At 41.2% G+C, this 14,761-nt stretch overlaps 2 protein-coding genes across 3 annotated transcripts in view; one reads left to right on the forward strand and one right to left on the reverse strand.

Moving 5' to 3' along the window:
- Positions 1 to 14,761, reverse strand: part of sema6bb (sema domain, transmembrane domain (TM), and cytoplasmic domain, (semaphorin) 6Bb) — a 275,790-nt gene that overhangs the window by 137,970 nt on the left and 123,059 nt on the right. The window lies entirely within an intron of this gene.
- atf6 (activating transcription factor 6) overlaps positions 1,769 to 14,761 on the forward strand; it is a 33,439-nt gene continuing 20,446 nt past the window's right edge. The window contains exons 1-7 of one of the 2 annotated variants that reach the window (XM_046049061.1): positions 1,769 to 2,022; positions 3,074 to 3,150; positions 3,600 to 3,678; positions 4,231 to 4,325; positions 6,425 to 6,548; positions 6,869 to 7,072; positions 8,771 to 8,940. In XM_046049061.1, coding sequence (XP_045905017.1) covers positions 1,923 to 2,022; positions 3,074 to 3,150; positions 3,600 to 3,678; positions 4,231 to 4,325; positions 6,425 to 6,548; positions 6,869 to 7,072; positions 8,771 to 8,940 — 849 coding nt within the window. In that variant the 5' untranslated portion in view covers positions 1,769 to 1,922. Of the gene's footprint in view, positions 2,107 to 3,073; positions 3,151 to 3,599; positions 3,679 to 4,230; positions 4,326 to 6,424; positions 6,549 to 6,868; positions 7,073 to 8,770; positions 8,941 to 14,761 lie in introns of both variants that reach the window. The other variant, XM_046049062.1, reaches the window with a different exon arrangement.

Here is a 14,761-nt window from a genome sequence, read left to right on the forward strand (position 1 = left end):
AATAAAACAATTTTCAGAGAAATTAAACAGTGACACTATGAAACACTAGTGTTGTAAAGCTGTTATATAAATACATTTTACCAACTTACTTCCTCATAGAACAAGGGTCATGGATGATGGATAACCAAAATTCTGTTTCACACAGTCTTTGTCCTCACACTCTATAGGCTTAGAGGGGTTCAAAGCCAGACGCTGGAACTTCCTGTCATGACACTTAAGTATAATTCACACCAGAATTGACACGGAAGTAGCACATAAGCATTATGGAAGTATCCACCCGTCTGTCCATGCGTTGGGGCCCTCACTGTCCTCAGAACCATCTGTCCCTCCAGCACCTTGAGGACTGTGGCACTGAAAGGACAGCAGACAGCCAAACTATCTTCGCCAGGCAGACTAACATTAGAAATACTACCAAACCAATCAATCTATGCAATGGAAATTTATTTTTATGGAGGCTACATTAGAAATATGTAGAAGTTAATTTATTTATTTATGTGACTCTGACAGCTCTCACATGACTGCCATGTGGCCTCATGACATGTGACATCAGCGTGTGAATAGACTAAAGAGGTTTAAATGCCTGGGTCCACAAACCAGCAAGGAGTACTGACAAAGTCCCTCAGGATGGTGTTGAAATCTGTACAACTACAGTCCAGTGGAGAGTTTCAGTTCAACCAGACGTTGTACTAACTAGATGAATGAGGAGAATACACACAACAGTCACCTGAATTGAAACTATGTGTTGTACTATGGGAAATACTGCATAGTGAAAGCCTATTGTGTCACCTTTTGTGTATTGTTGATGGTCACGACATGTTTGTCTGAAAGATATGTTTGAATTTTAACAAAACATTCCTAACTCAAGGTCATATCGTTAGCTTTTTCTAGAGCCTTCAGTCACTCACGGCCATTCTTAGTGGATGGAGTTTGCCAAATTGCCAAGGACATAGGACAACTGACAGGTGAGGTCAGCAGCTGTTATGATTTTACTCATAGCGCTTTTAGGACTTGTCATCCATGTTGGTTTAAAAGTTAAGCACCAATGTGAATTCTTGTGCTGGGAAATAAGCTTTAGTACACAGTAATGTGTGCAACCCCTTGATGCGACATTACTAGAATTGTTCTTTAGGAAGATAAGTTGAATTTAAAGTTTCGCTTTAGCCTGCATCTCTCAGATCAACAAGATACTCAAAATAACACAACTTCTAGCAGTTTTTTAGTACATGTACATATCACCATCACTGTCAAATAGGAATCTAAGCACGCTATATATTCAAAATGCATATCGACCTACTTCTTGTAATTAATCTATTACATTAATCATTCAAAATGTAGGCTATTCCTGTATATTTATCTTCCTTTGAATTGAATTGTTCTTGCACTTGTGCTTAGTTACAGAGAAACTTAAACCAGAGTGAAATTCCTTGGATGTGCGAACGGTATACTTGAAGATACTTAAAGTTGATTAACTTTGCGAGGATTGTGCAATGTATGTCACTGAATTATAATTTCACTATTGAACAACCTTAGCCTTATTAATTCACACGTTATTCAGCATGATTCAATGACCTCCTCTCGGTTCTGTCATGAACTCAGTGCCATTATAATCCTTTTGACGGAGAGGTCAACGTTACGAGGCACATAGACACACTTCCTCGCCATGCTGCAGAGTCTGCAGTACTATCCTGCCGCCCTGTGGCCTGGTTAGGCGGCACCAGTTTACATTTCTAACAACACCCCTGCGTTTTCTGTTTCACGGGTCCCTCGGTGGCACCCGTAGGTTTTCGGCAAAGTCAGACGTGTATCTAAGCGTCGACCAGGAAGTTTGCTACCAAACAGCTAGAAGATGAACAGTCCTGTGAGCCTTCGCTTGATCCCAGCGTGTTCGTCTGAGACACTTAACTAAATGAATTCAAACGAGGATGTCATCCGACGTAACGTTAGACTTCGGAAATCACCAACAATATTCTGTGATGGATAGTGACAACGGGATCATCTCCATCGACCAGGGAGGAGAGTGGGGTAAGCGTCGGCTAACAACACTTTCTAGAAAGTCGCACACAGGGACGAAGAGGTAGCTACAGCTAGCTAACATTACCAGTCGAGGTAAGAGATATAACGTTAACCAAGAAAGCTGCCACTGAAATACTAAGTAATGACAAGGTTGCTGTTTCGAAAACAGTTATTAACGCCTGGGGTTGATGCGTTTCCATCGCTTCAAGTTAATGCAGTTAGCATTAGCTAGCCGTAGATGATGTAACCTGTAGACCCTGGGTGATATGTAATTAATAACCAGCTATATGGCAGAAGACATTACCTCGTCTACACCATAGGCTGTATATACGCTGAAACAGGGACTATATATCTGTAGATATAGCTAACTCAGCTAGCTCATAACTTCAAAACAGAAGAATGCTAATGTTAACATTCTTTGTACTGTGTAACAAATAGCAACTAGCCACATCCTGCAGGTGATTAAAAATAATAATAATAATAATAATAATAATAATAATGGACCCCTGTAAAGTAGATAAGTTGTGTTAACCTTAACTGTTCTTTTACTGCCAAATGTTTCAGTTTTGTTTGTTTTACATTCTATTTTATTTTGTTTCATTAAGATTGTGTTTTTGTGAGTTCCGGTTTCATGCTGGATTGTGCTTGTGGATGTGTTTATTATTTCGGTTGTTGTGTTATTAGTGTAAGTGTGCATTGTCTATATTTGGAAAAGTACGTAATGTGTATGTTGTATTATGACAAAAACTACACTGATACAAATCAACACTTCATACATTATACTGCTTACAGTTATATAACTATTTAGGTACAATGCATTTATTTACTTTTCCTATTAGCCAGTTCATAAAAATAAAAGTATTAAAGGCCTTATATGACTGCTTATCATTGCTACTGGGAGATGGACTGAAATAATGTGGAGCAAGTCAATCTCTTTTGTAGTTGTATTATTTTAATTTCCAAAGGCATGATTAGTATCTTACTTAAACTGTACAATGGACTGAGAGCAGTTGAACTTGGAAGTTTATGTTGAATGTATTGTATTGTTGTTGTTACACAGACATCAGCCTGTTTGATGAGCTGGACAACCTGGGAGATGCAGATGAGCTGCTTGAGGCCCTGCAGAATAGTGGCTATGTGAGTAACTCATCCTTTGAATATGCAAATAGTAATTTGTCAAGTGAGAGTCTTATAGGAAACGTGTGCAACAGGAATCGTGAGAAGCAAGAGATATGCTTGTTAACAGTGGTGCAGAGCTGGAGATAGAGGTGCCTCAGTAGCAAACATGGTAGCGCAGTATGCTATGTAAGGAAATGTGATACGGGAACAGCAACACCCCACATTTGTTGTGAAGGTGTCAGCCATACTATATGCAAGAGTTTTATTGACTGTTTCTTGAACACTTTAAATTCTCCTCCTTCTGTATGTGACATAACAACTGTTTTCTGCACTTGGCAGAAAGAAATAGAAAAGAATACAGTAATTATATGCACATTGCTTCGATTGTTGATCAGACATTACCTTTGTTTACAGTCTGCATTCTGATGAGGTCCTTTTGTTTAAAAAGTCTGTGTTTGGTTTCTCAGGCCAGTGAGGGTCCAGACCTGGACTTTGATATCGACATACCGTTGTGGAATGAAGTGGACACAAGCAGCACCTGCACAGGTACAGCAACACATTTTTACCTTTGTGTGAACATGGCTATCGCATTTCATTCATATGATGTAACTTATGTGATATACTGTTTCAATTTGACAGAATATTCTCAGGTACACTGTTATTGCTTTGCTGCATGCAGCTTTAAGTGTAATATACAATTGATGCCCCACTGTTGAGGAAATGAAAATAACTTTTAATTAAAGATTATTATTATTTTCTGAAATTTCCTACCTTTTTTACTTTACTGCTGGTTCTGTGTTTCTTCAAAAATGTGGAAAACTATTACCTAATATAACTGCGATGACTTGCGTTTGTTTATTTAATGTTTACATGGCTGCTTTATGATTAGTTTGCAAAGACAGCAGGTGTAGCTTATTTATCAGTGTGTGTTTATGGGACACAGTGGTATATGCTAAATAAATAAAGGATATAGAAAGGGTGGTAGTGTAAGAGTATATGTGTGCCAGTATGCTGGAATAATAAATCACATCCACCTATGCTGACAAGCGTACATATATGACACATTTTTCTGTTTTTTCTTTGTCCTTGTGTACCCAGATGGTGAGGTGAGCATGGACTCTCTGTCACCTGCCCACACTCTGAGCTCACTCCCTTCTCCGGCCTCTGTGGAAACCCTGTCCCCATACTCCTTAGTGAGTTACTCTTATCTCAACTCTTTGTCCTTCTCAGTTTTCGGCGTTTGACTTGTATTTCCAATGCAAATTTTACCACGGCTGTTGGTCGTGTGTATTTGCATGTGCCCCTTTTGGTGTGCGCTGGTTTCTTCCAGATGGTGTCCAAACATTGACAGCTGCTCTTTGCTTTTGGATAGCGACACCACATACACACTTGAGACACTTATTAACAAAAGCCTTAAACACCTTGTCACACTAATACATTTACTGCCAGACTGAGCTGTGCCCCGCCCCCTCGTTAAATAAAGGTGCTGACAACTTCAGCCACATTAGCATAATTTAGCAGGCAGATGTTTTTGCAGTGTGTCAAAACAAGGACAAGGGTTGCATCTACGTCTGGCCCCACTACCACCTGCACACATTTGTCTGCTAACTGAATCACCCTGACTGAATCCAAGGACACGTTTGTCTGCTAGAGGCTGCAGCTAACGATGAATTTAGTATTCGAAGCTTCGACAGATTATTTCAACGATTCATCGATGCGTAGTTTAAGAAGTACTTAAATGACGCATCCCCCCCCTCAGCTGTGCACGTTTATACTGTGTCATACAGCAAACATCAGACTAACAACTAGACAGCTGCTTTACAAACACAAACATCACCCGAGTGCTATACAAGTTATACTAAAGGCTCGTGCAGACTACACGACTGTCAGCGTCGGCCGATGGCCGTGCTGTCCACACAACTTGCAGTCATATGACGGCAGTCTTGAAGTCGTTGTGGCGTTCACACTACGTGACTGATCGGTGAAGGACACACACACACACACTACAGGAGCTGACAGCAGCTGTGTCACCCGACGCTGGTCTCCAAACCATGTTTTGTCAAGAAAACAACGAAATGTGAAACGGGAAATGAGCAATCCTGCACACAAAACAGCTGTTTGTTATTATAAAGATACCAATTATAAAGACAAAGAATATGAGTGAAAGGATGGAATAGCACACGCAGCTAGCAGGGATCGTCTGAGCTACAGAGAGAGCTGGAGGGGAGTAAAAAGGTGTAGCTCCCCGACACCCAGTTAACTCATCACTGTGAGGTTACAACTCACGGCCCAAAAAGGAGAACAACAAACGCACGTGTGCACATTTTCAGCCGGAGACTGCGGCTTACTTTGGCTTCAACTCAACAATCAATCATGATTTCAGTTAAATGCTACAGTTGCTGTTACTGTTACCATGTCAGTGTCCGCTGGCAGAACACCGGTGCTTTCTGGTTAGATGCTATCATGCTATTGTGGAGGCTACATAAATTTCGTTTTACGGTGGACGGACGGTAACATAAGAGTTGTTGTTTTCTTTAGCTTGAAATAATCCCGTACTTTGGACACTTTCTTCTTTTTCCCTCGCTACATTCTCTCTCTTCCTCCACTTTGCAAGCAGCTCCATTATAATCAAGTCGTATTCACAGCGTAAGCGCGATGTGCGACAGTAATAAATGTCCGTGCAAAACACTGTGCTGTATAGTTAAATGGATTAAACGAAGCATTGATGCAAAGAATTTGTGTCGAAGCATTTTATTAATCGATTTTATTGATTTAATCTATGAATCGTTTCAGCCCTAGAACATTGACTTTATTATAGTATACTTAATCCATATTTTATCTGATGTGTCTCACAGCACTGTACATATATTGTGATACATAGAGTTTTATTGGCTTCAGCAAAAACTGACCTTCTCACCCTTGTTAAACAGGACAACAATCATATTTCATCAGATAGTGTGTTTTACTTTCTTGTGAAGTTTGTTGATGACTGCATGATGAATGCAAATGTAGGCAAGCATCAAAATCTCTCTGAGATACTCTCACATAATGTGTTCATTAGTAGCCTGTTTGGATGACAATAACAGGATGTTGTGCAAACAAGACACTGTACTGTACTGTGTATTTTTAAGAGTCAGTGTCAAGCAGCAGAAGTCAAACTAATTAAAGGAGCATTTCAGATGTCATTTTAGTAGGCACTGAACTGCAACCCTGCTTTTTTTGTACTGCTGATGTCGAGCAAAAAGAGGTCCAGTATTTAGTTAGACACAAGTTTTCTCTGCCCCTCATCCAGGATGAGGCCCTGTCTCCACTGTCGCAGCTCTCTCCTGTTTCGGTCCACTCAGAGTCCAGCAGCTCTTCTGTAATATCTGCTCCAGCTAAGAAATCTTCGAAGAGGACCAGTCAGACCACACGAGGTAAGACAGCCTCCACCACATCTGCTTGCTCAGCTGTCATCTATATTTGTATGCTTTGTTCAAAAGCCAGGGGAAATTCTGCACCACACTCTGGGTTTGCAGAATTCTGGGATGTGATCAACCAAAGAAAGAGAGACAGTAGTGGTCTCTTATAAGAAAAGACTTGGAATGAAAATACCCTCTAACAGAAAATGCAGATTTCCTCACTTGAACTTGGAATCAGCCTTTCCTTGTATTTACATAAATCCTATTGTGTAATTTTTATTGTTATTTCACTTCTTCCACCCCCATCCCCTGGCGCACACACACACACACACCAGCCAAACAAGCTCAGCCAATCAAGAGGCCGATTCAGATTGGCCCGAAGGTTTCCATCCAGCCGAAGCCGCTGATTACAGCTGTGCCCTTGGCTCATGCAGCAGCTCCCCTGCAGGCCAAGACAATCATCATCCAGCCCCTGCAGACCAATGTGCTGCCTGTGGTCAAACCAACTCCGGTCAACATCCAACCAGCGCCCCCTCCAGGTCAGAGCCCACACTGCAACACGTTACCTCACATCACACTGTGTTGCATCAGACCGGTGCACTGAATATATCAGCATGCAGTTCTTCTTTTACTCAGTATTTTGAAATTCATTTTAAGTTGGAGATTACATGATATTAGTGATATTTATCATTTGCGATGATTTTGGTTGTTGTGCTTGTTAATAGACAATAATTTAGTTGCTGTGTCTTGGCCAACAGATGGCGCTTTAACCTTAGTTTTTGCTCATCATTAATCTTCAGTCCTTGCTGTCCCATATTATCCTTTATGGTCAAAAGAATAATACTAAATAAGTAAATCAGACACTATAAGTAAATCAGACATTAAGATGTTAGTTTTTCCTTTTTGTCTCAAAATAATGTCCAGTTTTGGCTACATTTGAAGAAAAAAAAAACTATCTTGGTAATCAGCCATCATAAATATACAATCATGAAAGTTTCATCTAAAACCCACATTTAAATACTTTTTTTGGGCTGCTCTGTGTTTTTGTGTGTATTGTGCATTTAAGTCATTATGTTTTGTGTTTTAGCCTGCCTGGTTTACCAATCTGGTCATCTGTGTGTTACATCAGCAGCACATAGGCCAATGTAAATACTTATGTCATTGCTTGGGACGCAAGTGGGTGGAGTGTCTTGAATTTGAGCTTGGTTCTCCTGTCTGCCTGGTAATAGCCAAGATGGCAGATGGCTAGGGCCAAGACATCCAAGTTTAGGACCCCAGATGGAAGTCAAGTCGTGCCTGCTCAGTATTAGGAGTCTCTTTGGTTCCAGAATGCCACAATATTCACAGCTAAGGAGTGAGCCCTAAGCATCAGGCTGATGAAAGGAAGAATTCCGAGCTGTTTACCAATGAGTACACATTTTATGGAGTCTGAAATGGGCTGTCATGTGTCTCCAAAGAACAAACAGGCTGACAGGTGTTCCCAAGGCGTTTAATTTTTTTTGACTTTCATCCTCATGAACATTTCTTACAGATGGTGAGCTTGAGCGCAAGACACAGCTTTGGCACCACACACATTCATTAGCTGCGCTGGCTAACACTTTTGCACAATTAGCAGTGACAGGTTGTTTAGTATTAGAGGTGAAGGTTGCTGGGTCAGTTTGAGGAATGGTTCCTGGCACAGTCTTACTGTGAAGGGTGGGCTGTGCTCTGGGGGGCTCCTACATTAACAGGACATTTATAAACCTGGACAATATCATATTTTTTTGCTTGTGTCTCTCTTTCAGGCAGTAATCCATTTTGAATGTGGGCACAGGTGCATGTTTATGTGTGTGCACATAAAACTCACACACCTCTCAGTTTGGAATGTGGAAGTTTAAGACCACAGGTCGAGATGGTAAACATCTTTTCCATCTGTACTTTAAACACAGAGAGTCCCGTTAAAGACATGGGGTTAATGTAGGTCACCAGAGAGCTTCAAGGAGCTGGACTGGACCATCTGCAGCAGGAGCACACTGATGCAGCTTCCAGCTTGTATAGAATATTAGCTTGATGTTTTGCGTATAGATGGCACGACAAATGTGGGCTGAGAACATAAACAAAAACATAATAACAAACTAACAGACACACATAATCAGAGTCAGCGTTAATCAGCGTTAATCATACAGTAAAAGTCTGATTATAGTATATAGCTAAGACCCGTAATTTGAAAATGTGTATGTGTTGTGTCTCTATCTCAGGATGTCCCGTAGTGCTGTCTCAGCCGGGCCAGGTGCTGCGGATTCAGACACCACAGGCCGTCACCGGCAATGTGGTCGCCATGCCATCGCTCAGACAGGACAGGCCCGTCCCAGTCGCTGCTCCTCCAGTGGTCTCTGTCACACTTCGAAGCCCTTCGTCAGATGATGATGTGAGTCCCGTCCACACTCTTTAGCACTTAAGTTAAAAGGTTGAACTGGACTGAGGTTTTAACACAGAGGCGGGTAGATGAGGACCAGCGCAGATTAGTGCTGCTACCCTCTTTCAAAGGGTCATGCCAAAAAATAAACATTGCGTAGGGCAGTAGTTCTCAAAGTTTTCCTGTCAGGCCCCCCAATTCAGAAGCCAAAACCGTTGTGTCCCCCATTCCCAGCAAAAGTTTCATTTTTCCCAGTCATTAACAATACTGGCAACTGAAATAAACAAGCCTGCTAAAAATAGCCTAGCTAGCATCCCAGCACCTTTGTTTGTTTAGGTCACCACATGAATCATATTCATGCAACTTTAGGTCTGCTCAACATCCATGCCCTCCTTGCAGTGGCGCTAAGCCTCTCCAGGCGGCCCATCCCCCAGTTTGAGAAACACTGGTATAGGGGACTAAATAAAAAAATGTAATTGGTGTTTTTTTAATATTCTTGAATTGTTGAAGTTAGTTTTTGGGATGAATGAGGAATGCAGTGGTTACTAATGCTACTCCAATTCACAAGCATGGGTGGTTTAAATCTGTTACTTTTACAAAGTACAAAACCTACAATCTGCCCCCTCCAACTTTCTGTGTGGTTACTTATTGCGCGCGTGTGTGTGTGTCATTATTGCTGATTGCACACATAAGTGCTGCCCATTTATACATCTTACTCTATATCTTGTCAAACACCCACATAACTGTAAAAATGGGTCTCAAAATATTTTCAGACCCACTCAATTTGTCTTGATTGGTTACGCCCAACGTGGTCTCAAGGGGACTCTGAATCAGTTTTTTTCTGGCTACGCATTTACCTAATGGGGAGGTTGTTCACTAAGAAACCAAGTCAGTAAATACAGGTACATACATGAAGTTAAGTAGTGTCAAATTCCTCAACCCTGTCGGTCAAAAAGGACATCCAGTTGAGGTAACAAAATGTCATCTTTGACATCCTCGTCAAACATTTGGTCTGCGCACACATGACTTTAACACCACAGTGATTCGTATGCTTTCAGTGGAAGAGTATCTCTTTATTTCTCTCTCTCGCAACTGTAGAAATTTTCACTCACAAGCTCCTTTTCATTCATAGGTCTAAATAGTACCTTAAAAAGTTGTGTTTGTGTGAGTGGACATCCGAGGACTTGCCTGTGTGCACGCTTATGAGTAGCCACATGGGCGTGCCGTGCATGCGCTTGGCCATTAGGTAACTATGATGTTGTGGTCATTCACACTCTGACTGGATCCTGTCCAACATAAATTCTCTCTCTCTCTCTCGCCCTATTTTTAGCATTTATTTTAATTTCACAAACCATTAACTTTAATTTCTGCGTCTAATATGAAAATAAGGCGTTCAAGGAAAAAGTGTCTGCCCTTTTTATTTAAGATGGTGAATGAATTTTTCCACACTAAAGGAAAAGGAAAAGACGGCATGAACCATGTCAGTATGTAAAGATGCAAATGACCCGTGTCTTCTTAAGTGAATAAGTAACAGGAACAGAGCTCAAAGTAGCTGATGCCATGTATACAAGATGCAGATGTTTTTTGTGAATTGATTTGTCACTCTTGTGCTCTTAGAAGAGGGGTATCTGCAGTGTCATTTTTAAAATGATGTTAGTCAGAATAACCCATGAGCCTTCATGATCATTATTGGCCTCTGCTTAGGGTTTTATTGGAAAGACGTACATTATATAATTGTTGTTGAACAGTGTCACAGAAGGATGATACTCTCTGTGTGAATCTTTCCGTGTGTTGCATTCAGGGGTGATGTCAGGACAGCTGCAGTGAACAGAAAACACACACACTCACACACATGCAAAGTGAACACACAGTCTCCTGATCTTCTGGATTTCATCCTCAAGCGGCCATTTCTCCTAGGTCTGTGTAATGACAGCACGGGACAGTAGAGAGCTTTCAGGGAATCTCGTAAGGTACTATTAAGTGCAGCAGGGACTGCCACAGAGATTTAAAAGTTAAAAAAGAAAACACAATTACAGTATGTTTTGTTTATGGTGCAAGCTTGCGGTCTCTCAATAAAAGCTCCCCATCTTTTGAGCAGGCTTGTCTTATTTTGGGTGGGAGAGTCTGATATTCTTTTAAAGACATGGGACTAGTTTGTTGGCCAGTGCTTCTGATTCTCGTTCCTTTGTTGTTTGATTGAACTACAAATGCCTGTCCTGCTAGTCTCAATTGGCAGCCTCCATTGCAAATGTCCGACAGATGCCATGACTTTCAGCAACTTCAGTGTTGTTTCAGGCATTGGCCCCCAGAGCAACAGTTCTCTCTTGCTCATGTCTGACCTTTTAGTGAGTTGAGAAACATGTTCTCACTCTGTCTTCTCTTCTGTTTGTCTATTTTTGTGAGTAGGACCTCCACATTCACAGTGTTTTTCCCGTAAGGGTAGCTTTTTTTTATTTGTAATAACCATATGTGTCGCATTTGGGGAAAGTCCCCTAAATCATCTGCAGTGATTTCTGTGGTGACACTGTGTCAAAATGGATCCAATTTTCAGCTATTATCATCTTATAGGAATAATCACCCTGATGCATTACCGATTATATCAATCATAACCTTATGTCACAATGTTCTGTTTTACCAGTTTGCCCAATTTATCTTGACAGTAACAGTAACAGTAATGTTTTCCATCAGGCACTTTTAATAATTAACTTCTACTGAAATCTCACAGGTGTTAATTGTTTTATGAATGGTAACTATTGACCTCTGACTGAAAAAATAGTCAGCCTCTAAAAGGGCCTGAGAGAGACTTTGTGCCAGACCTCAAGAACAATGTCGAGGAATTCCAAAGGCCAGAGGCCAGAACAAACACGCCTCTTAGCCATTTGTAAAGCTAACCAAGTCAGTAAAGTGTACAATAGGTGATTAAAGGGGAAGGACTATACACGTTAATTATAAGGGGGAAATAAGACTTTTTAGAGCTGAGACCTCCATTAGCTTCTCAAGATCTTTTTAAGATGCTTGGTGAAGGTAGAAAAAATGTATTTATGTTGCAGAATCTGGCTGTGTCGTATCATCGTAAGAATTTAAAGCAAGACTATGTATGTTTTGCTAAAGGACGGCCACTGTAGAGGAGACATTCGCTAACATTAGCAACCACCAGCTACTGGTCATATCATGCCATGTAAGGCTGTAGCAGCAAAACCCCGGAGTGTATTAAAGTGAGTGAGGGCCTGTTTTAATGCTTATGACTTCAGCATTTAATTTGTAAGAAAAATGTGTCGTTTCATCTTTCAGAAGTCACACAGTCTCGATTGTAAATGGATAGGCTGGAGTTGTTTCCGTGGCCCACTGGGAAGCTCCTGAGCCATGTCATGCATGTGTGAGTGTGTACTAGTTTTTGGACTCGCCGCAGCTGCGTTCTCTTTATAACCTCAATGTGGTTTGGCTGCAGCAGCACAGTGGTGGACTTGGTGGTGCTGGGGGAATGTGTAAAATGCCTATTAAAGATGGCATGCTTGCACCAGGTGCTACTACATGTTGTATCAGTACAGTATGTCTGTGTGTGTCACTGTTCATTTATACAGTACTGCATTTTGGGTTATAGTTGGCCTATATAAGCCTGGGCGTTAAACGGCTGCTAACGATTACATGCTTCAGACAGGTGTTGTGCAGGACGAAGCATTTGTGACAGCTGTAAACAGCCATCAGGGATTGGGTCACTGTAATGTAATGAGCTCCTGCACAGCCGGGGATTTAGCTGTGTGTGTGTGTGTGTGTGTGTGTGTATGTGTGTGTATATGTGTATATGTATATATATATATATATATATGTGTGTGTGTGTGCGTGTGGAAAAACAGTCCACCCCGGATTTGCAGGCCTCAACAAATCCTCCTATGAGTAAGACTGGAGGATTCACAGGAGGGGACCCCGGGAAAGTATGGGGTGTGATGCTGGACTAAAATGGGTCCCCTCCCTCCAACACAAAACCATGGATGCTTTTATGTCTTGAATTTTCCAATTCACCAGTTCACAAGTTTAATTAAAGAAAAAAGGAAATTCTAGGATAGCTACGAGGAAGTCTGATGAAAACCATTACAGCTCTCTGAAACAGGACATCAGGTTGTTCTGGATTCTTCTCCGTTGACTCACTATTTTGTCTGTTTTCAACGCTCACGCAGGAAGAACTCTTATCGTAGACGCTAGGGGTGTAACAACATTGCATCTTGAGGCGTTTAATTTAACACAGCCACTGATTCTGACAATTCACCCTCTGATGTGTTGCACCCTGGACTTTGAGCTGATTTTTTTGTCACCACATCTGGTTATTTTTGTTATGGGTAGTAGTATGCAGCAGGAAAAACTACTGTAATCACATTACACGAACTCCATTGGCTCATTAGAAACAAGGCCCTGCTGTAATGAATCTGATGGAAGTGTGAATATTGTGATTCATTACATCCCTAAAAAATAAAATGTTCTCCATTAACATCCAAGGTTGAAAGTTACTCACCATGGATCCAGAGTTTATGACCTTCCGTAAAATAAGAACACAGTTTCGTCTAAACTTGTTAAACTCCCCTCTCCTTTGGATAGGTTAATGGTTCATCGCACAGTTCTTCCTAGAGTAACCCTTTGGAGGCTGAATTGTAAGAGAAGATCCTCAACAGCATTGTGACAGTTGGGCATGCTGGGATATTTTCTCTCGCCTACATCCATCCATTGAAGAGTTGTTGTGCGATGTTCTCCCTTTCAGCATCATGCAGCTGGCAATTGTTCATTCTGCAGGAGCAGCTGGGGACATGCTCATGGGCACCATGGCAGCTTTATTTTTTTTTTGGTCATTGACTTTTCGCACCATTAATAGTTTGACTTTGAACTGGTGTCTGTGTTTCCCCCAATTCAAGTGAGGTTCGTTAAGAAATGCCACTCTTGCCATTTTTTTTGCCCCCTGCCTCACATTTTCCTCCTCAGCCTCATTTTGGTTCCCCCTGCTCTCCACTCCCTGGTAACTGCTTACTTGCAGAGTTCCCAGGCTCGGGCTAGTGGCACGGCTCCCAGATCTGGGCTGGGAGACAGAGGGGTTTCTCTGGAGACAGAACACAAATACAGGGATCCAAATAACTTAATCATCAGTGGGGCTATTAGGTCCAGGATCTTAGAGGCTTTCCCTGGTGTTTGTGTTTGGAGAAGGGCAGTAGAGGGTTGGCTGGGGACTGGATGGTCAGTGAAGGTGTTTGAATAATCACCAGGGTTGTGGTGATTTGTGATAGGTCATGTTAAGATATGTGCTTTTTGGGTTATCGTGCAAAACTTCGATTTCATTTCCAACCTCACTGACCTTGATTGGCAGGCATCCCATTGCTTGCTGGAAACAAGCCGTAAAACGGCTCTTATGTGTTTATTTATTCACTAATTTGTTTATTTTTAAATTATGATTTTCACATTTTTTGTTTTTGCTCGCCTTTTTTGTCTTAATTTGTCATAAAGCTTTGAAAACTAAGACATTACAGAAATGAAGACAGACTATGGCTGAAATTGTTTTTTTTACATCTAGACCTTTAACATATTGTACCTGAATATATTTTATTTCTGTTTACCATTTTTGTAATTGCTTCTATATTAATGTATATTGTCTGCTACGTAGCAGAAGGGAGTTACAAACTCAATTTCACTCTATAAACTGATGTATTGCGACAAAATAAATCTACCTACCTACCTCTGTGTTTTTGTGTCTCAGATGTGAACCTAAAAACATGACATACTCCGTAAACACACATTTCTTCACATATAGAACAGAGGTCTTGCAAGTGACCCCTGGACCTCTCAAAGGATGTCA

The sequence above is a fragment of the Micropterus dolomieu genome, linkage group LG05 (genome assembly GCF_021292245.1).
Source record: "Micropterus dolomieu isolate WLL.071019.BEF.003 ecotype Adirondacks linkage group LG05, ASM2129224v1, whole genome shotgun sequence".
In the NCBI taxonomy this organism is placed as follows: Eukaryota; Metazoa; Chordata; class Actinopteri; order Centrarchiformes; family Centrarchidae; genus Micropterus; species Micropterus dolomieu.